This window comes from Xenopus tropicalis, chromosome 4 (genome assembly GCF_000004195.4).
Source record: "Xenopus tropicalis strain Nigerian chromosome 4, UCB_Xtro_10.0, whole genome shotgun sequence".
Lineage (NCBI taxonomy): Eukaryota > Metazoa > Chordata > Amphibia > Anura > Pipidae > Xenopus > Xenopus tropicalis.
The window spans coordinates 65,652,461-65,665,747 of record NC_030680.2 but is presented as its reverse complement, the minus strand read 5'-3'; the positions used below and the strand labels follow the sequence as shown (position 1 = coordinate 65,665,747).

Genomic DNA, 13,287 nt, shown 5'->3' with positions numbered 1-13,287 from the left:
TGGTTTTCTGGTGTTTTCTTGCAGTTAGTGGGTTTCGTGATGCCCAGTTCTCTGGTATATGCTGAGCTGAAGCTGAATTGGCAGCTGAGAAAATGTATATGCACTATTTTCATTTTAGGCTTCCCATTATCTACTCATATTGGGAATGAAAATGTTCAGTATTCATATTTAGGGTGATTTATCTTTGTATGTAAGAAATTGTGTGAGATGAATTTTGCAAATTGCAATATTTATAGGCGATTTTCAAAAATCTCATAAAAAACATTAACTTTAGCATGGCTTTGAAATTTGGTGTAAAAACGTTTTGCAGTTCATATTTATGCAGAAATATTGAAAAATAACAAAACGTTTACACACTTTGAATCAACACTGTAACTTACTGGGCACCATATACTGAATCGAACTGAGCTACTTTTATAGAAAACACTTGTTCAACCTTTTGCATCTGTCTCAATGCAGTATTGAAATTGTTAACTTCCTTTTATTTATACCCGCCATGTCATGCTATCAGCCTGAGGCCAGATATACTGTATTATCTCTGTTGATGGAGACATTTCTTCTCTAGGGACTACATCTATTATAATGATGTATACACCTTTAATCTTGACTCTTTCACATGGGCTAAGCTGTCACCCTCTGGGACTGCTCCCCTGCCTCGATCTGGATGTCAGATGACCACTAATCAGGATGGAAGTGTGGTCATCTATGGGGGATATTCTAAACAGGTAAAAATAATTTTAGCTTTTTATACTTAACTGCAGAAATCACATTTTCACTATATTTTTTTAAGTGGAGAAGGATGGCAACTGGATTGAAAACTCTTTAAAGAAGGAGCATTGCAACAAATAATTACAATGTGTATGAAATTGAAAGGGTTGTTCACCTTTAAATTAACTTTTATTATGTTCTATTCCTAGCAACTTTGCAACTGGTCTTCATTATTTATATTATTATAATTGGTTTTTTTTTTCAATTATTTTTATTCCTCTGCTACATTTTTCATGTTTTTTTGTAATTAATAAATGCAGATTTTTAATGACCATAACTAAAAAGATTTTGTTGGCAGCCTTTCACTACGGTTAGCCATATCCTGTACAAAGGCATGTCTTAAATCTGTACCAGCATAACTATTTCCCTATACTAAGGGGCTGATTTACTAAGACACGATTTCGAATCCGAATTGGAAAAATTCCGATTGGAAACGAACATTTTGCGACTTTTTCGGTATTTTTTCGTATTTTTTGCGATTTTTTTCGCCGTCTTTACGATTTTTGCGAAAAAACGTGAGTTTTTCGTAGCCATTACGAAAGTTGCGCAAAGTCGCGATTTTTTCGTAGTGTTAACACTTGCGCGCAAAGTCGCGCCTTTTTCGAAGCGTTAAAACTTAAAAGGCGCGACATTTCGCGCAAGTTTTAACGCTACGAAAAAATCGCGACTTTGCGAAACTTTCGTAATGGCTGCGAAAAACGCGCGTTTTTTCGCAAAAATCGTAAAGACGCCGAAAAAAACACAAAATTACCGATCTTTACGAAAAAAATGCAATCGGACGCATTCGGCCCGTTCGTGGGTTAGTAAATGTGCCCCTAAGTATACTCCTTCATTAAACTTGTGAGGATATATAGTTCTTTTAATATTACTATCCATGTTGGGTATAGTACAGATAATTGCCCCCTAAAATAGAGAATTCATCACTTGTCAGACTCCAGGTTTGCCATTGGAACTGGGGTCTCCTTGTCTGTTATGGAATTTCCATCATGCTGATACCTGGCTAGAAAAGCGTTTACACATTAGATTGTGTTGCCTGCTTTGGGATAAGTGCCCAGGTCAGTCTGGATCTGACAAATGGCTGACTGTGGACTTGCAGGCTGTTATGACAGGTGTTCTGCTTCCTCTTATTTGCCAAGATGCTCTAAGCTCAGACTTTAGAATTCTGAAGCCGTTCCGGAGAAGCACAATATGTCTGCTGCTGATGGCCCAGAGACTTGCAGGTGTCTGAGCCGATCTGAAAAGAAATCTAATTTCATGGCATGAGAAGTTCTTTCTTTTGTTTGCTATCATCATAGTACATCTGGTGGATTCTGACATTTGTAAGCTTTGCTGCTTTGATACTTAGCCACTCTTATACTAATGGTACACGTAGTGTTTCTAAAAGGAGCGATGCCATTGATGTGAGTGACAGAAGAGAAGGAGGTATTTGGTTGAAAAATGCATATTTGAGCATTTTCAGCCCAAAAAGTACTTTTACGAATGGTGTCATGTTGCTTCCAATCCTTCTGAATGACAGAAGATCAAGGAGTGTAATGTACAATGTACTTCTTTCCCTGACTGTTTTTTTCTTTGTTCATAGAAAGTAAAGAAGGATGTTGACAAAGGAACTGTGCACACAGACATGTTCCTATTGAAGCAGGAAGGTGCAGGTATGTTCTTCTTCTAGGTACTGGTTATTTAAAAAGAACATCTGTTCAGTCTTCTTTATTTGTAAAACTGGGTTGTAATTGAAAATCACGGAAAACTTAGAGATATCCTGGCACTTTAAAAGGGGAGCAATATTTGTGGACTTTTTTTTTTTTTTAATAGAAACGTTTTTTATTGTTTTTGCATATTAAACAGGGAGGGGATACAGAAGGAAAGAAGGGGAGGGAAGGGGGTTACAGTCACAGTTGAGTTTTCCATTGCATATTTACTGTTTACACTTATTTGCATACATGCAGATCATTTAACCTTCATCATGGTAATCTTATCAGATGTGTTTCTAGCCATCCACCCCAAACTTTATCAAACTTGGTCGGTTGACCTCTGGCTTCATATGTGAGTTTAATTAGGGGAAGCGTTTTATTTACCAGATCTATCCACCCAGTTTTTTTTGGCGGTAGGGGGGCCATCCATTTCATAATTATCATTTTCTTTGCATAATACAGCAATGATCGTAACATGATTCTAGCATAATTGGTAGGTATGAGCTCGTCAATGAGCCCTAATAAGCATATTTCAGGTTGGTATAGAGGAGGAAGGGCTAGGGTCATTGTTATGTATCTGGTAACTTTTACCCAGTACCTGCTGATTATGGGGCAGGTCCAAACCATGTGCCAGTAGGATCCATCTACCTCTCCGCATCTTTTGCATATGGGGGATGTAATTTGACCCATGCGGACCAGTCTATTCGGGGTGTAGTACGTTCTGAGAATGAATTTATGTTGTATCAACCTGTCTTTAGAACAGATCAGAAACTGATACAGATTCTCGGTCGCTTCTTCCCATTGGTCATTCCCTAGCCCGGGGATATCCTCACGCCATTTTTGTATGCCGTCTGAAATGGGGCTGGGGTGATGGAATTTACTTGTATGTATAGCTTGGAAATCATTTTAGAGGAGTCTTCTCTCCTTAGTAGTGAGAGAATAGGGTGGTCTGTTAACATCAGCTCAGTTGCCCCAAACTGTGCTCTAAACATGTGTCGCAGCTGTAAGTATCTATACATGGGTAGGTGTGGCATGTTAATTTTGTCTCTGAGTTCCACCATGTCTATGAACTTGGAATTAGTGACTAGGTCTCCCAGATACTTGATTTGTTTGGATGCCCAGAACCATATAGCTTCCGAATGTAAGAATTCTGGTAAGTTGGAATTTTTCCAAAGTGGCAGGTTCGAGGTAAGTATCGGATGTTTTGTTTTTGTTAAGTTCAGTATTGTACACCAAGCGGCCGCTGGAGCCTTCATATGAGGTGGGAGAGGTAGATGATCTCTAGGTTTCCTGTATAGGTGGTTTTTGAGGGCCTCCAGCGATCCTATTGCATTGGCTTGGAGTATCACGTTTTGATTCTCTAGTTCTTGTGTGAGCCACCAGTTGATGTATGTGAGTTGACTTGTTAGATAGTAAAAATATAGATTCGGGAGCCCCAAGCCCCCTTTATCGTATGAGGCCGTCAAGGTGGTAAATGAGACCCTTGGTGGCTTGTTGTTCCATAGGAAGGGGCGTATTTGTGTCTGGATGGCATCACAAATCTGCTTGGGGATTATCGTTGGTGCATTGTGGAAGACATATAAGTATTTTGGTAGGAATATCATCTTAATTACGTTATTTGTGGACTTTTTAAATGGGTTGTTCACCTTTTAATTAACTTTGAGTATAGACATAGACATTGATATTCTGAGGCAATTTGCAATTGGTTTAATATTTTTGTGTTTTTTCAGTTATTTATCTTTTGGTTCAGCAGCTCTCCAGTTTGAAATTTCAGCAGCTATCTGGTCTTGTTTACCTTAGCAACCAGGCAGTGGTTTGAATGAGAGCCTGGAATATGAATAGGAGAGGAGCTGAATAGAAAGATATGGTCTATTAGGAATAAAAAGTAACAGTAATATACTAAAATCAACTTATAGGTGAGTCCCCCTTAAAGTACCAGTAGTACTAATATTTTACATTACACATATGCCTTATAAACACTTTTGTTAGCATATTCATCATACAGAAATTACCATTTCTAAGGCTGCCGCACGTCTTGTGACATCCTTCAGCTTCCCCTCCTCCCCCTCCCTTTCTCTGTACAATCTCCGCAGCAGCGCTCCCAGGCCAAGATTTGTTGGAAGGCCACAAAGGCCCAAGCCCAAGGTGGCAGGAATTTTGGGGTGGCATGCTGCCCAGCCATATTCAAATTGGTTCCGAAATAGGGATGCACTGAATCTAGGATTAGGTTTGGGATTTGGCCGAACCCCAAAATAGTGGATTAGGTGCATGCGTATTCCGACGACGCACTGAAGACGTGCAGGAGTTTAGATAGCACTTTAAATCTCCCATGCCACAATCTCCAGTGCTCCAGACAAGGGAAACGTTCCAATCCTGGGCACTTCACTGGCACAGAAATTCAAACAGAGCAAGAAATAAGGCGGCTACCATTGCCCATACCTCTCCCTGGACCGACATGAAAAAAAAAAACTATATTTGAAAGCAGGCTCCTCACTCTAGAAAATGCAGGGAAATAACTTCTGGTTTTAACCAGAAGTAAAGGATTTGCCACATCTTTTTTTTTTTTTTTTTTTTTTTTTTGCTGTGCCCTATACTTTGAAGGTAATGCTATTTTATTCAACAACCACTTATGATATTGCTATTACAGTCTGTTATATATGTTAATAAAAGTGTTTAAAAGGCATGTGTAAAAATGGAGCTGACATTTTTCTATCTTCACTACGGGAAATTTACCATCAATAAAGAAATGATCATAGAGCTTGTGTTAGCTTCCTTGATGAAAACTTATCATTAAAAAAAATTTACTTAAAATCAGGGTATGTAAAAATTGAGGTTTCATTGTATACAGTTAGGATCATATCACCCCCCCGGTGCATTAATTTGATTACATGTTTCAATTCTTTCCCTATATCTAAACTTGCTGTGGGGGATTAACTGGAAATGAAAGAACCTATAAAGGGTGCTCAGAATTCCTCTTGTTATGTAACTGCTGAAACCCACTCCCTCCTTGCAAGCTGCACTGTATAATTTCCCCAGTGGGCAGGCCCTGTGTACACACTGCCTACACAACAGCCATCAGGTGGTAAACTGCTTGATGCCAGGGTTGCTAACTAGCAATTAACTATAGCAGCAGGCTGCCTGAGGCATGCAGTAGCTTGGGAGATGAACGAATAAGGACCTCATGGGAGCTAAATGGTGTGTAACTAGGAAGAATAATAGGGTGTATTTAACATGTTCTTAGGGCTGCTCTTGCTGTCACTCACTGTGCACAAGAAAAGGAGAAGTTTTTTTCAACAGTGCTTTATGTAAAAACTTTTAGAAATCCACACATATCAGTCTCTTGCGCTTGGGTTGGGAATTGCTGTTGGGTAAGTTATTCTGATTTATTAATAAAACAGCAAGTTGACAGTATTTCTATGTGATGATAAAAGGAAATGCTTGATCCATAGTTATTTATAGTGCATATTTGGGAAAGGTCAGTACCTGCAGCTCCCTGCGTAGCTCAATATTTAGCTTGTATCTTGTTATGGAAATAGGTTAACAGTGGAAATAAGTACAGTGTGTATCCTTAGGGCGTACAGATGCTAAAAGGAAATGTATGGATTGAAAGTGATGACTAAACTGAGGGTTGCAGTGCAGTATTAGCAATGGAGGATTCCCATTAACAGTGTGATTTGTTAACTGGGCTGTTTATCGGAAGCAGAGCTGAGCACTGATTCATTTGTCAGTCTCATTATCCTTCATTGTATTGATGTTCTTTTTTTTTTTTCTATTCCATGCCACAATTGTTTGCCTTTCATTCCATTATATGGCACTTTCTTCCGTGACTGTATTTCATTAACCTTTTTTTTAGCTTTTTTTGTGCATGCCGTTTTTTCACTGTCTGTTTCTTCCTCCAGATAAATGGGTTTGGTCTCGATTGAACCCTTCTGGTGTAAAGCCCACCCCTAGAACTGGTTTCTCTGGGACTTTGGGACCCAATAACAGAATCCTCTTGTTTGGGGGTGTTTATGATGAAGAAGAGGAGGAAAGCATTGAAGGAGACTTTTTTAATGATATTTACATGTATGATATGGGGAAGAACCGTTGGTTTACTGGTCAGATAAAGGTAAAATATATTTTGACATTGCTGAGGGAATGTTTGTATTGGTGGCAAATCAGATTTTCTCTCAAAACAGCCAATATAAAACCTATTGAACAGTGACAGATTCAGCTCTATTGATTATGGGGGGCTCTTTCTGCGATTTAGTTTGTCAGTGATTTTGACCGAGCCTCCTAATTTCACTATTAAGCAGATCCTGGAAGGATGGAAGCACTGAGGTTTACTTATGTACTGATTATAGAAGTCCATAAGGAGATTATCAAATGTGCTTTCCGATCCCAAAGTAAGCTTAGATTCCCCTTCTTGCGATAAACAAGTAGCATAAATGGCAGTTCCCATAATCCCAGATTGCTGTTGTGATGAAGCTACTCAAATTTAAAGTAGGATTATAGCAAGAGAGTGAATTAAAGGGTCTAGCTTTCTCTGAGTACAACTTAACTCTGTTGTACAGGTATGGGATCCCTTATCTGGAATGCCAATATCCAGAAAGCTTTATTTAAAAATATTTCTTTGTAATAATAAAACAGTAATTGAAGGAGAAATGGCATGCACTCCTTAGTCCACTAAAGCTTGTCTTTATTGCAGAGATCTTAAAACAAAAAATCCTGACGCGTTTGAATACGAAACGCCTCAGGACTTCTTTGTTTTAAGCTCTCTACAATAAAGTCAAGTTTTAGTGAACTAAGGAGTGCGTGCCATTTCAATTAATGTTCGTTTGATACCTCGGGCTACGGGTTGGGGACGCTGCACCTGGACCACCATTTGTCTTTGGTGAGTGCATTTTCCCTATAATTTTGCCTGGACTGTTTTGAAGTGTTGGAGGTGGAGGGTCTGGGGTTTGTACACCCGGACCATATAATTTACTGGGTGAGCTAATCATCACTTTATTTGCAATTAAGTTTTGGTGGAGAGCCCAGGGTTTACGCCTGGGCTCGCAATCATTAATGGGGAGCCATGAAAAGGGATTTAGAAAGTCTTTAAAAGTTTGTTTCCTCCTCCAGTTGCCATATTACTGAGCTACTTATCTTTTAGGATTAAATAATAAAACTGCACCTTGTAGGTGCATGAACTTTATTTAATGTTTTAGTAGCATTAAGGTGATTGTGGATAATAGATACCTGTACTACAAAACTTGCTTGTAATATAGTAAGTTGATATTAAAATTAGTACTAAAGCAGATGTATCCTTCACTTCAAGGTCTACGAATCTGGCACTATGCCTAATGTGGGAATGGCTTCCTATATCTATTACCTTTTTATTTAAGGGGGCCTTGACCAAATGTTGGACCTCAGAAGGGACTTTGAACCAGATATGTTTAAAAAACAATGCTGTAAACCTTATTTTTTCATTTTTTCTTGCCCAACTCAATCAATATTAAGATTATAAGAGAGCAAATGGATTTTAGGCCACTGACGCATTTATAGGTAAAATTGAGCTAGATTCATGGCATTTGTAGGAGGCAGGCAGGCAGGCTGGGCCAGGAAATATGCAAGCACCAAAACTGCATGTAGCCTCTTCAAAATGAGAGTAAATACTCTCTTCCACTGAACCATGTATGATGTTTTACAGAAACAACAAAAATGTTTTTTTTTTATGATATATGTAGATATATAAAGGGATCTTTATAAATTATTATTGCTATAAAAGAATAGATTTGGCTGAGCAGAATAACAGGTTAGTATTGCATACAAAAGCAATTCAGTAAGCAAATAGCTTTATATACACTAAAATTATTGGGGTATATCCTATTAAACAATATTAAAATAGAAGGCAGACTTTACATTCATTGCATGGATCCACTGTGGGAGAAAATTGTTGTAAAAGAGTATTGTATGAAGCTAAAATTGAATTACAGTATACTAAACACATACTGTGTATGATAAATGCATTTTACATTAAAGATTCTTTTTATGGTTGGTTTATGTACATTTTTACACAGACTATTACCTAGTAGTCTTACATGGTATCCTAAACATAAATGTTGCTTAGTAAGGCATGTTGAAAATACAGTAAATAAACTTTTTTCCAATTATAAAAATAGGGACCTAAAACAGAGAAAAAGAAACGGCGGCGTGGAAATAAGCAAGCTGAAGCAGAATCAAACTCTGAGAGTGGCGAGGTTGGCGCACAAAAGCCTCCAGAGCCTGTGGAAGTTATTAAAGAAATTGTTGCAGAAGATGGTACAGTAATGACAATCAAACAAGTAATATCAGGCTCAGCAACTTCTGAGAGCGAAGAAGAGGACTCAGTTGAAGAAGAAGATGATGAAGGAGCTAGAAGTCCAGCTGTAGAACCTTGTCCACGTTCCAATACCATGATAGCTGCCAAACAAGGGGTTCTTTATGCTTACGGTGGCATGTTTGAAGTCGGTGACCGTCAGTTCACACTAAATGACCTGTACAGCCTTGATTTACATAAAATGGAAGAGTGGAAAGTCCTAGTGGAAATGGATCCAAGTAAGAAACATGTAGTGGATGGGAATGAATGTTTTGAAAGAACATTGGATATAATGCTTTTATAATGGGTAGAAATTAAGTGACCCAGTGAGTGAAACTGGCATATGGCGAATGTAAAGTCATCATGTACACACTACAGCTCTTTAATAGTACGGGGCCTAAAAAGTTAAAGATAAAAACGGGCACATTTTCAGAATACTTGCTGCCTGCTGGTTGCATGGAAAACCTTTGCATGTAGTCTTTATATAACTCCATCAAGATCAGATTGGATGGTATTTTCTTACCAGCTGGTTGTACCAGTGCAAAGTCAGGTTGTGTCTGAAGGCATGTGTCTGCCTGTCTGTCATGGAGATAAACACGACTAACCACAGGCAAACTGGATAATGCAGCTGTGCACAACCTATATCCTTTTCTTCTGCAGAAACACAAGAATGGCTCGATGAGTCAGATTCTGAGGATGAAGAGGAAGATGCTGAGGGTGCAGAAGGAGGAGACGAAGAGGAGGAGGAAGATGAAGATAGTGAAGATAGTGGTACGTAGAGAATAATGCATGTAAGATTATACAGCTATCGATTAACATTTACTCAACATGATCACATGTATGTCACGTGGGCATTCTGTTTGTATAACTCCTACCATAAATAAAGCTTTTTTGAGGGGATTTCATGATTTTTCCTTCTAATTTGCTTTAGTCTCTTTCCCTTGGTTCCTTCATTAAGTACTGTATAATTATCCCTTTTGTTAGCTCTTTTCAAGCATGTCCCTGTCTGTATGTTCTCCCAGTATACAGGGACTTAAGATATTTCTAGTTTTGAGAATGAACCTATAAGCAGTGGAGGGCTATTTGCAACTTAAAAGCTTATATTCCTTATGCCAGTATTTATTTGTGTGAGAAGGGTTTATATGTCTGTGGGTAAATGGCACTATCTCTTTATAGAGAATTATCTACCAGAGAGAGATGCAAAAAAATACAGAGGAAGGCCATGTATTGCTATTGCCAGTGACAGATAACCAATATTGTGCATCAGAAACTGTAGCTTTTGTGACCAAAACAGCAACATACAGACCCAAAGGTCTATCCTATAGTTTATTTTAACAATTCAAAAATTTTCCTCTTAAACTTTATATTCTTCCTATTGTTAATCTATATGTTCCTGCTTTTTTCCAGATGAAGATTCACACCCCCCAGTAGAGCCCCAAGAGAAATATCCAGACTACTTAGCTCGAACTGAGGAATACTGGGTTAAACTTGCTCGCGCTAACATGGGCCCTGATGCAAAGGAGAAGAAAGTTCTAAAAGTTGCACAGGCTATGGCAAAGACATTTTATGAGTTGAAGGACTAGAAGAACCAAAACATTTAGAACATTATTCTTTCATTTTTGCAGTGTAAATTTTAGAATATTTCAATTGCAGAGTTAGAATACAACATGGTATACATTGTGCACATATGTAATATAACCCTGATGGCATTGATGTTCCTGAAATGGCAACATTTATTGACCACATTTCTTAGGATGCTGAATACAAGAAAGTGTAAATATACACCAAGGCCATTTTATATGCTACGGTGGATACATTTCCTACTCAGTAACATGGCTTCTAACTTATGAAAGAATACGTTCCTGTTTTGTATAGTTTCGACCAGATGTCACCACCTGATAGGATAGGTAAATTTACATCCCATGTATAAACACAGCACTTCCCTTTTCTACTAGGGGTGTAAAATTAAATAAGTCTAGCTGCCCACCCTCTTAACCAGCTGCTATGTTGTCTGGCCAAAATATGTGTGTGATTTTGCACTAGGATTATGACATATAATTTGAAGCAGAGACTGGTAGAACACTATTTGAGGCCGTGTGCCCAAGGTACAGTGCTTTTTAGCTGTGCTAGTGTATTTAATCACAGCAGCATCTACTGGAATAGGATTTGAGTACAGTGGTGCACTAAAACTCTCCTTATTTACTCATAAAATCTCAATGACAGATGGGTGAAAGAAGTTCCTAGAATGATATTAATCAAATCATGAGGGTATTGCGGATCTGCTTCCTTTTCAAACGGTTTCTATACATAGGTTGTTTCTTTGTTGTTCATTATACAGTATAAGTTACCAATCCTGTAAACCCAGCCTTGAACACCTTGACTTCTTACTGCTTTTGCTATACACCATGGTCCTCAGTGGTGTTTGCCTTATTTGATGTGTGGCATTAGATATAAGCTGCAAACCTTTCATTGGGGATAGGTTAAGTAATGTTCATGGAATAGAAAGGTAGAAATGGGATTACTTTCAGCAATTACCTGCTAACAGCAATATCTGGTGCTGTTGTTAGACAGTTGTTTACATTCGAGCTCCTCATTTGCTGTTGTGTGTTTTTTACCTGTATTTTTGTGATGTTGAGCAGCACCTAGCACAACACCCATGAAATGCCTGTATAAACCCAAAACTGACAGCTGAGTGAGCCAACTTATTTTGTGCCAACTCTATTTTTTTTTAAAAAATCTCTGTAATTTTCTGAGCTAGAAATCATAGTTGGAGAAGCTTGCAGGGAGCATATTTTTTCCATGTAAGAGCATCAAGGGGAGCAATGGGTGACCCCTGTGTGAAGCCACGCTGGAAATCCTCAGATATTCAGGCAATGCATAACACAGCACAAGAAAACAAACAAGAATGCGTTATCTTTAATGAATATGCATATTTATCATTAGGAACTGGGGTTATTCAGCAGGCATGTTACAAAGAATTCTCAACAAATGAAAGTCCAGGGCTATATATAAAAAGGATACATTGTTTGTTTTTTGACTGCCATTGCGCCAAAGGAAATCTGTACAGGGACAGTTTGGAAGTCTGCATACAAGTCCTGCATACATTGTGCAAAGAGAAGACATGCTGTAACCACAAGCATGATGTTTGGACAGTGACCCCGTGTGCTTGCACACCACTAGTGACCCACTTTCATCCCTGTCTACCACATTTCTGGCATTGAAACTATTTTAGAATTTGTTGTCAAAGAACCATTAACTAGAGCTGACTTAAACAGAATTGGAAGCCTAGCTTCATTTCAGTTGTATCTTATGTCTGTGCCATTGGTCCTGGCTGCATTCCAGTTTGTAATCAACAGTTTTGCTAATATTTAATAAAATATTAGAATTGGTGATCAGAAAACATTATTAAAAACCGTTGGGTTAGAAAGAATCTGTGGTTAAACATGTTACCTCAAGATTGTTTTAGGTGTCTGGGCACCATCTATAATATCCGAATGTTTGTGTAGGGGCAGACTTGGTTTGAGCCAGAGTTTGGGGGGAATCATAAATGAAATCATTCCCTTAAAGAGTAGTTTACCTTTAACCCTTTTGTGCTACTGATCTGGTGGGTATAGTTGTGCTACAGGAAGGATGCATTGCTATTCAATGTGTTTGTCATGTAGCAGAACATTAAACCTAGATTCATAGGTACCTGTCATTGGCAGAATGTCACTTAGCAGGGAAAGGGTTATTAACATTTTATATGTCTAAATATATCAAATATAGAATGTTAGGTTTTTGCCACTTTTCTATTAGTCTCTTTACATTTTTATTTTTTTTTTTAAATAATTTTTTAATTACTTGCCACCGCCTTCAGTCTCTTTCCAGCTTTCTGTTGAGGGTCAGTGACCCTAACAGCCAACAAAATTATTGCTCAGCCGCTAACATTTTATGGTTATTGTTATTTTTTATTACTTATCTTTTTTTTAGGTCCTACTCATATTCCAGTCTCTCATTCAAACCCCTGCCTGGTTCCTAGGGTAAATACTGACCCTAGCAACTAGATAGCTGCTGAAATAGCAAACTAGAGAGCTGCTAAATAAATAGAACTCAATAAATAAAAGATGAAGACGGGGAGGAAGATTTAACAGAATCCAAATATGTGTAATTTTCGTTGTTTTTTCTACCATGAAAAAACTTACACATTAAAAAAAAAAGTATGAACGACTTTAATCAGTTAAAAGGATGCTTGACAAATATAAATATAATTTTTGCCAGTGATAGACTTTAGTCTATTGGTTCCTAACCCTAATTGTTATTTTGTGTTGGAAAGTGAAGACTATGGTAGAAAATGCTCCTAATTCATGGTCATGTGTCTGAATATGGATATTATTGAAACGTCATGCAATGTCATTGGATCACTCTCCAGTGTACAACTGCACCCAGCAGTTTCAAACTTCGACTCCATAGAGAAAGAGGAAAATTCTTTCCACCAGAAAATGAAATCACATAACAGGCATAGACTCATGCAAA

The 13,287-nt window shown here is 38.0% G+C and overlaps 1 protein-coding gene across 2 annotated transcripts in view; it reads left to right on the top strand.

Moving 5' to 3' along the window:
• Positions 1–12,165, top strand: part of klhdc4 (kelch domain containing 4) — a 29,589-nt gene extending 17,424 nt beyond the window's left edge. For both annotated transcript variants that reach the window (XM_002936103.5, XM_012962309.3), the window contains 6 exons: positions 566–725; positions 2,348–2,417; positions 6,356–6,564; positions 8,600–9,014; positions 9,436–9,546; positions 10,183–12,165. In XM_002936103.5, coding sequence (XP_002936149.3) covers positions 566–725; positions 2,348–2,417; positions 6,356–6,564; positions 8,600–9,014; positions 9,436–9,546; positions 10,183–10,358 — 1,141 coding nt within the window. In that variant the 3' untranslated portion in view covers positions 10,359–12,165. The remainder of the gene's footprint in view (positions 1–565; positions 726–2,347; positions 2,418–6,355; positions 6,565–8,599; positions 9,015–9,435; positions 9,547–10,182) is intronic.
• Positions 12,166–13,287: the final 1,122 nt, after the last annotated feature.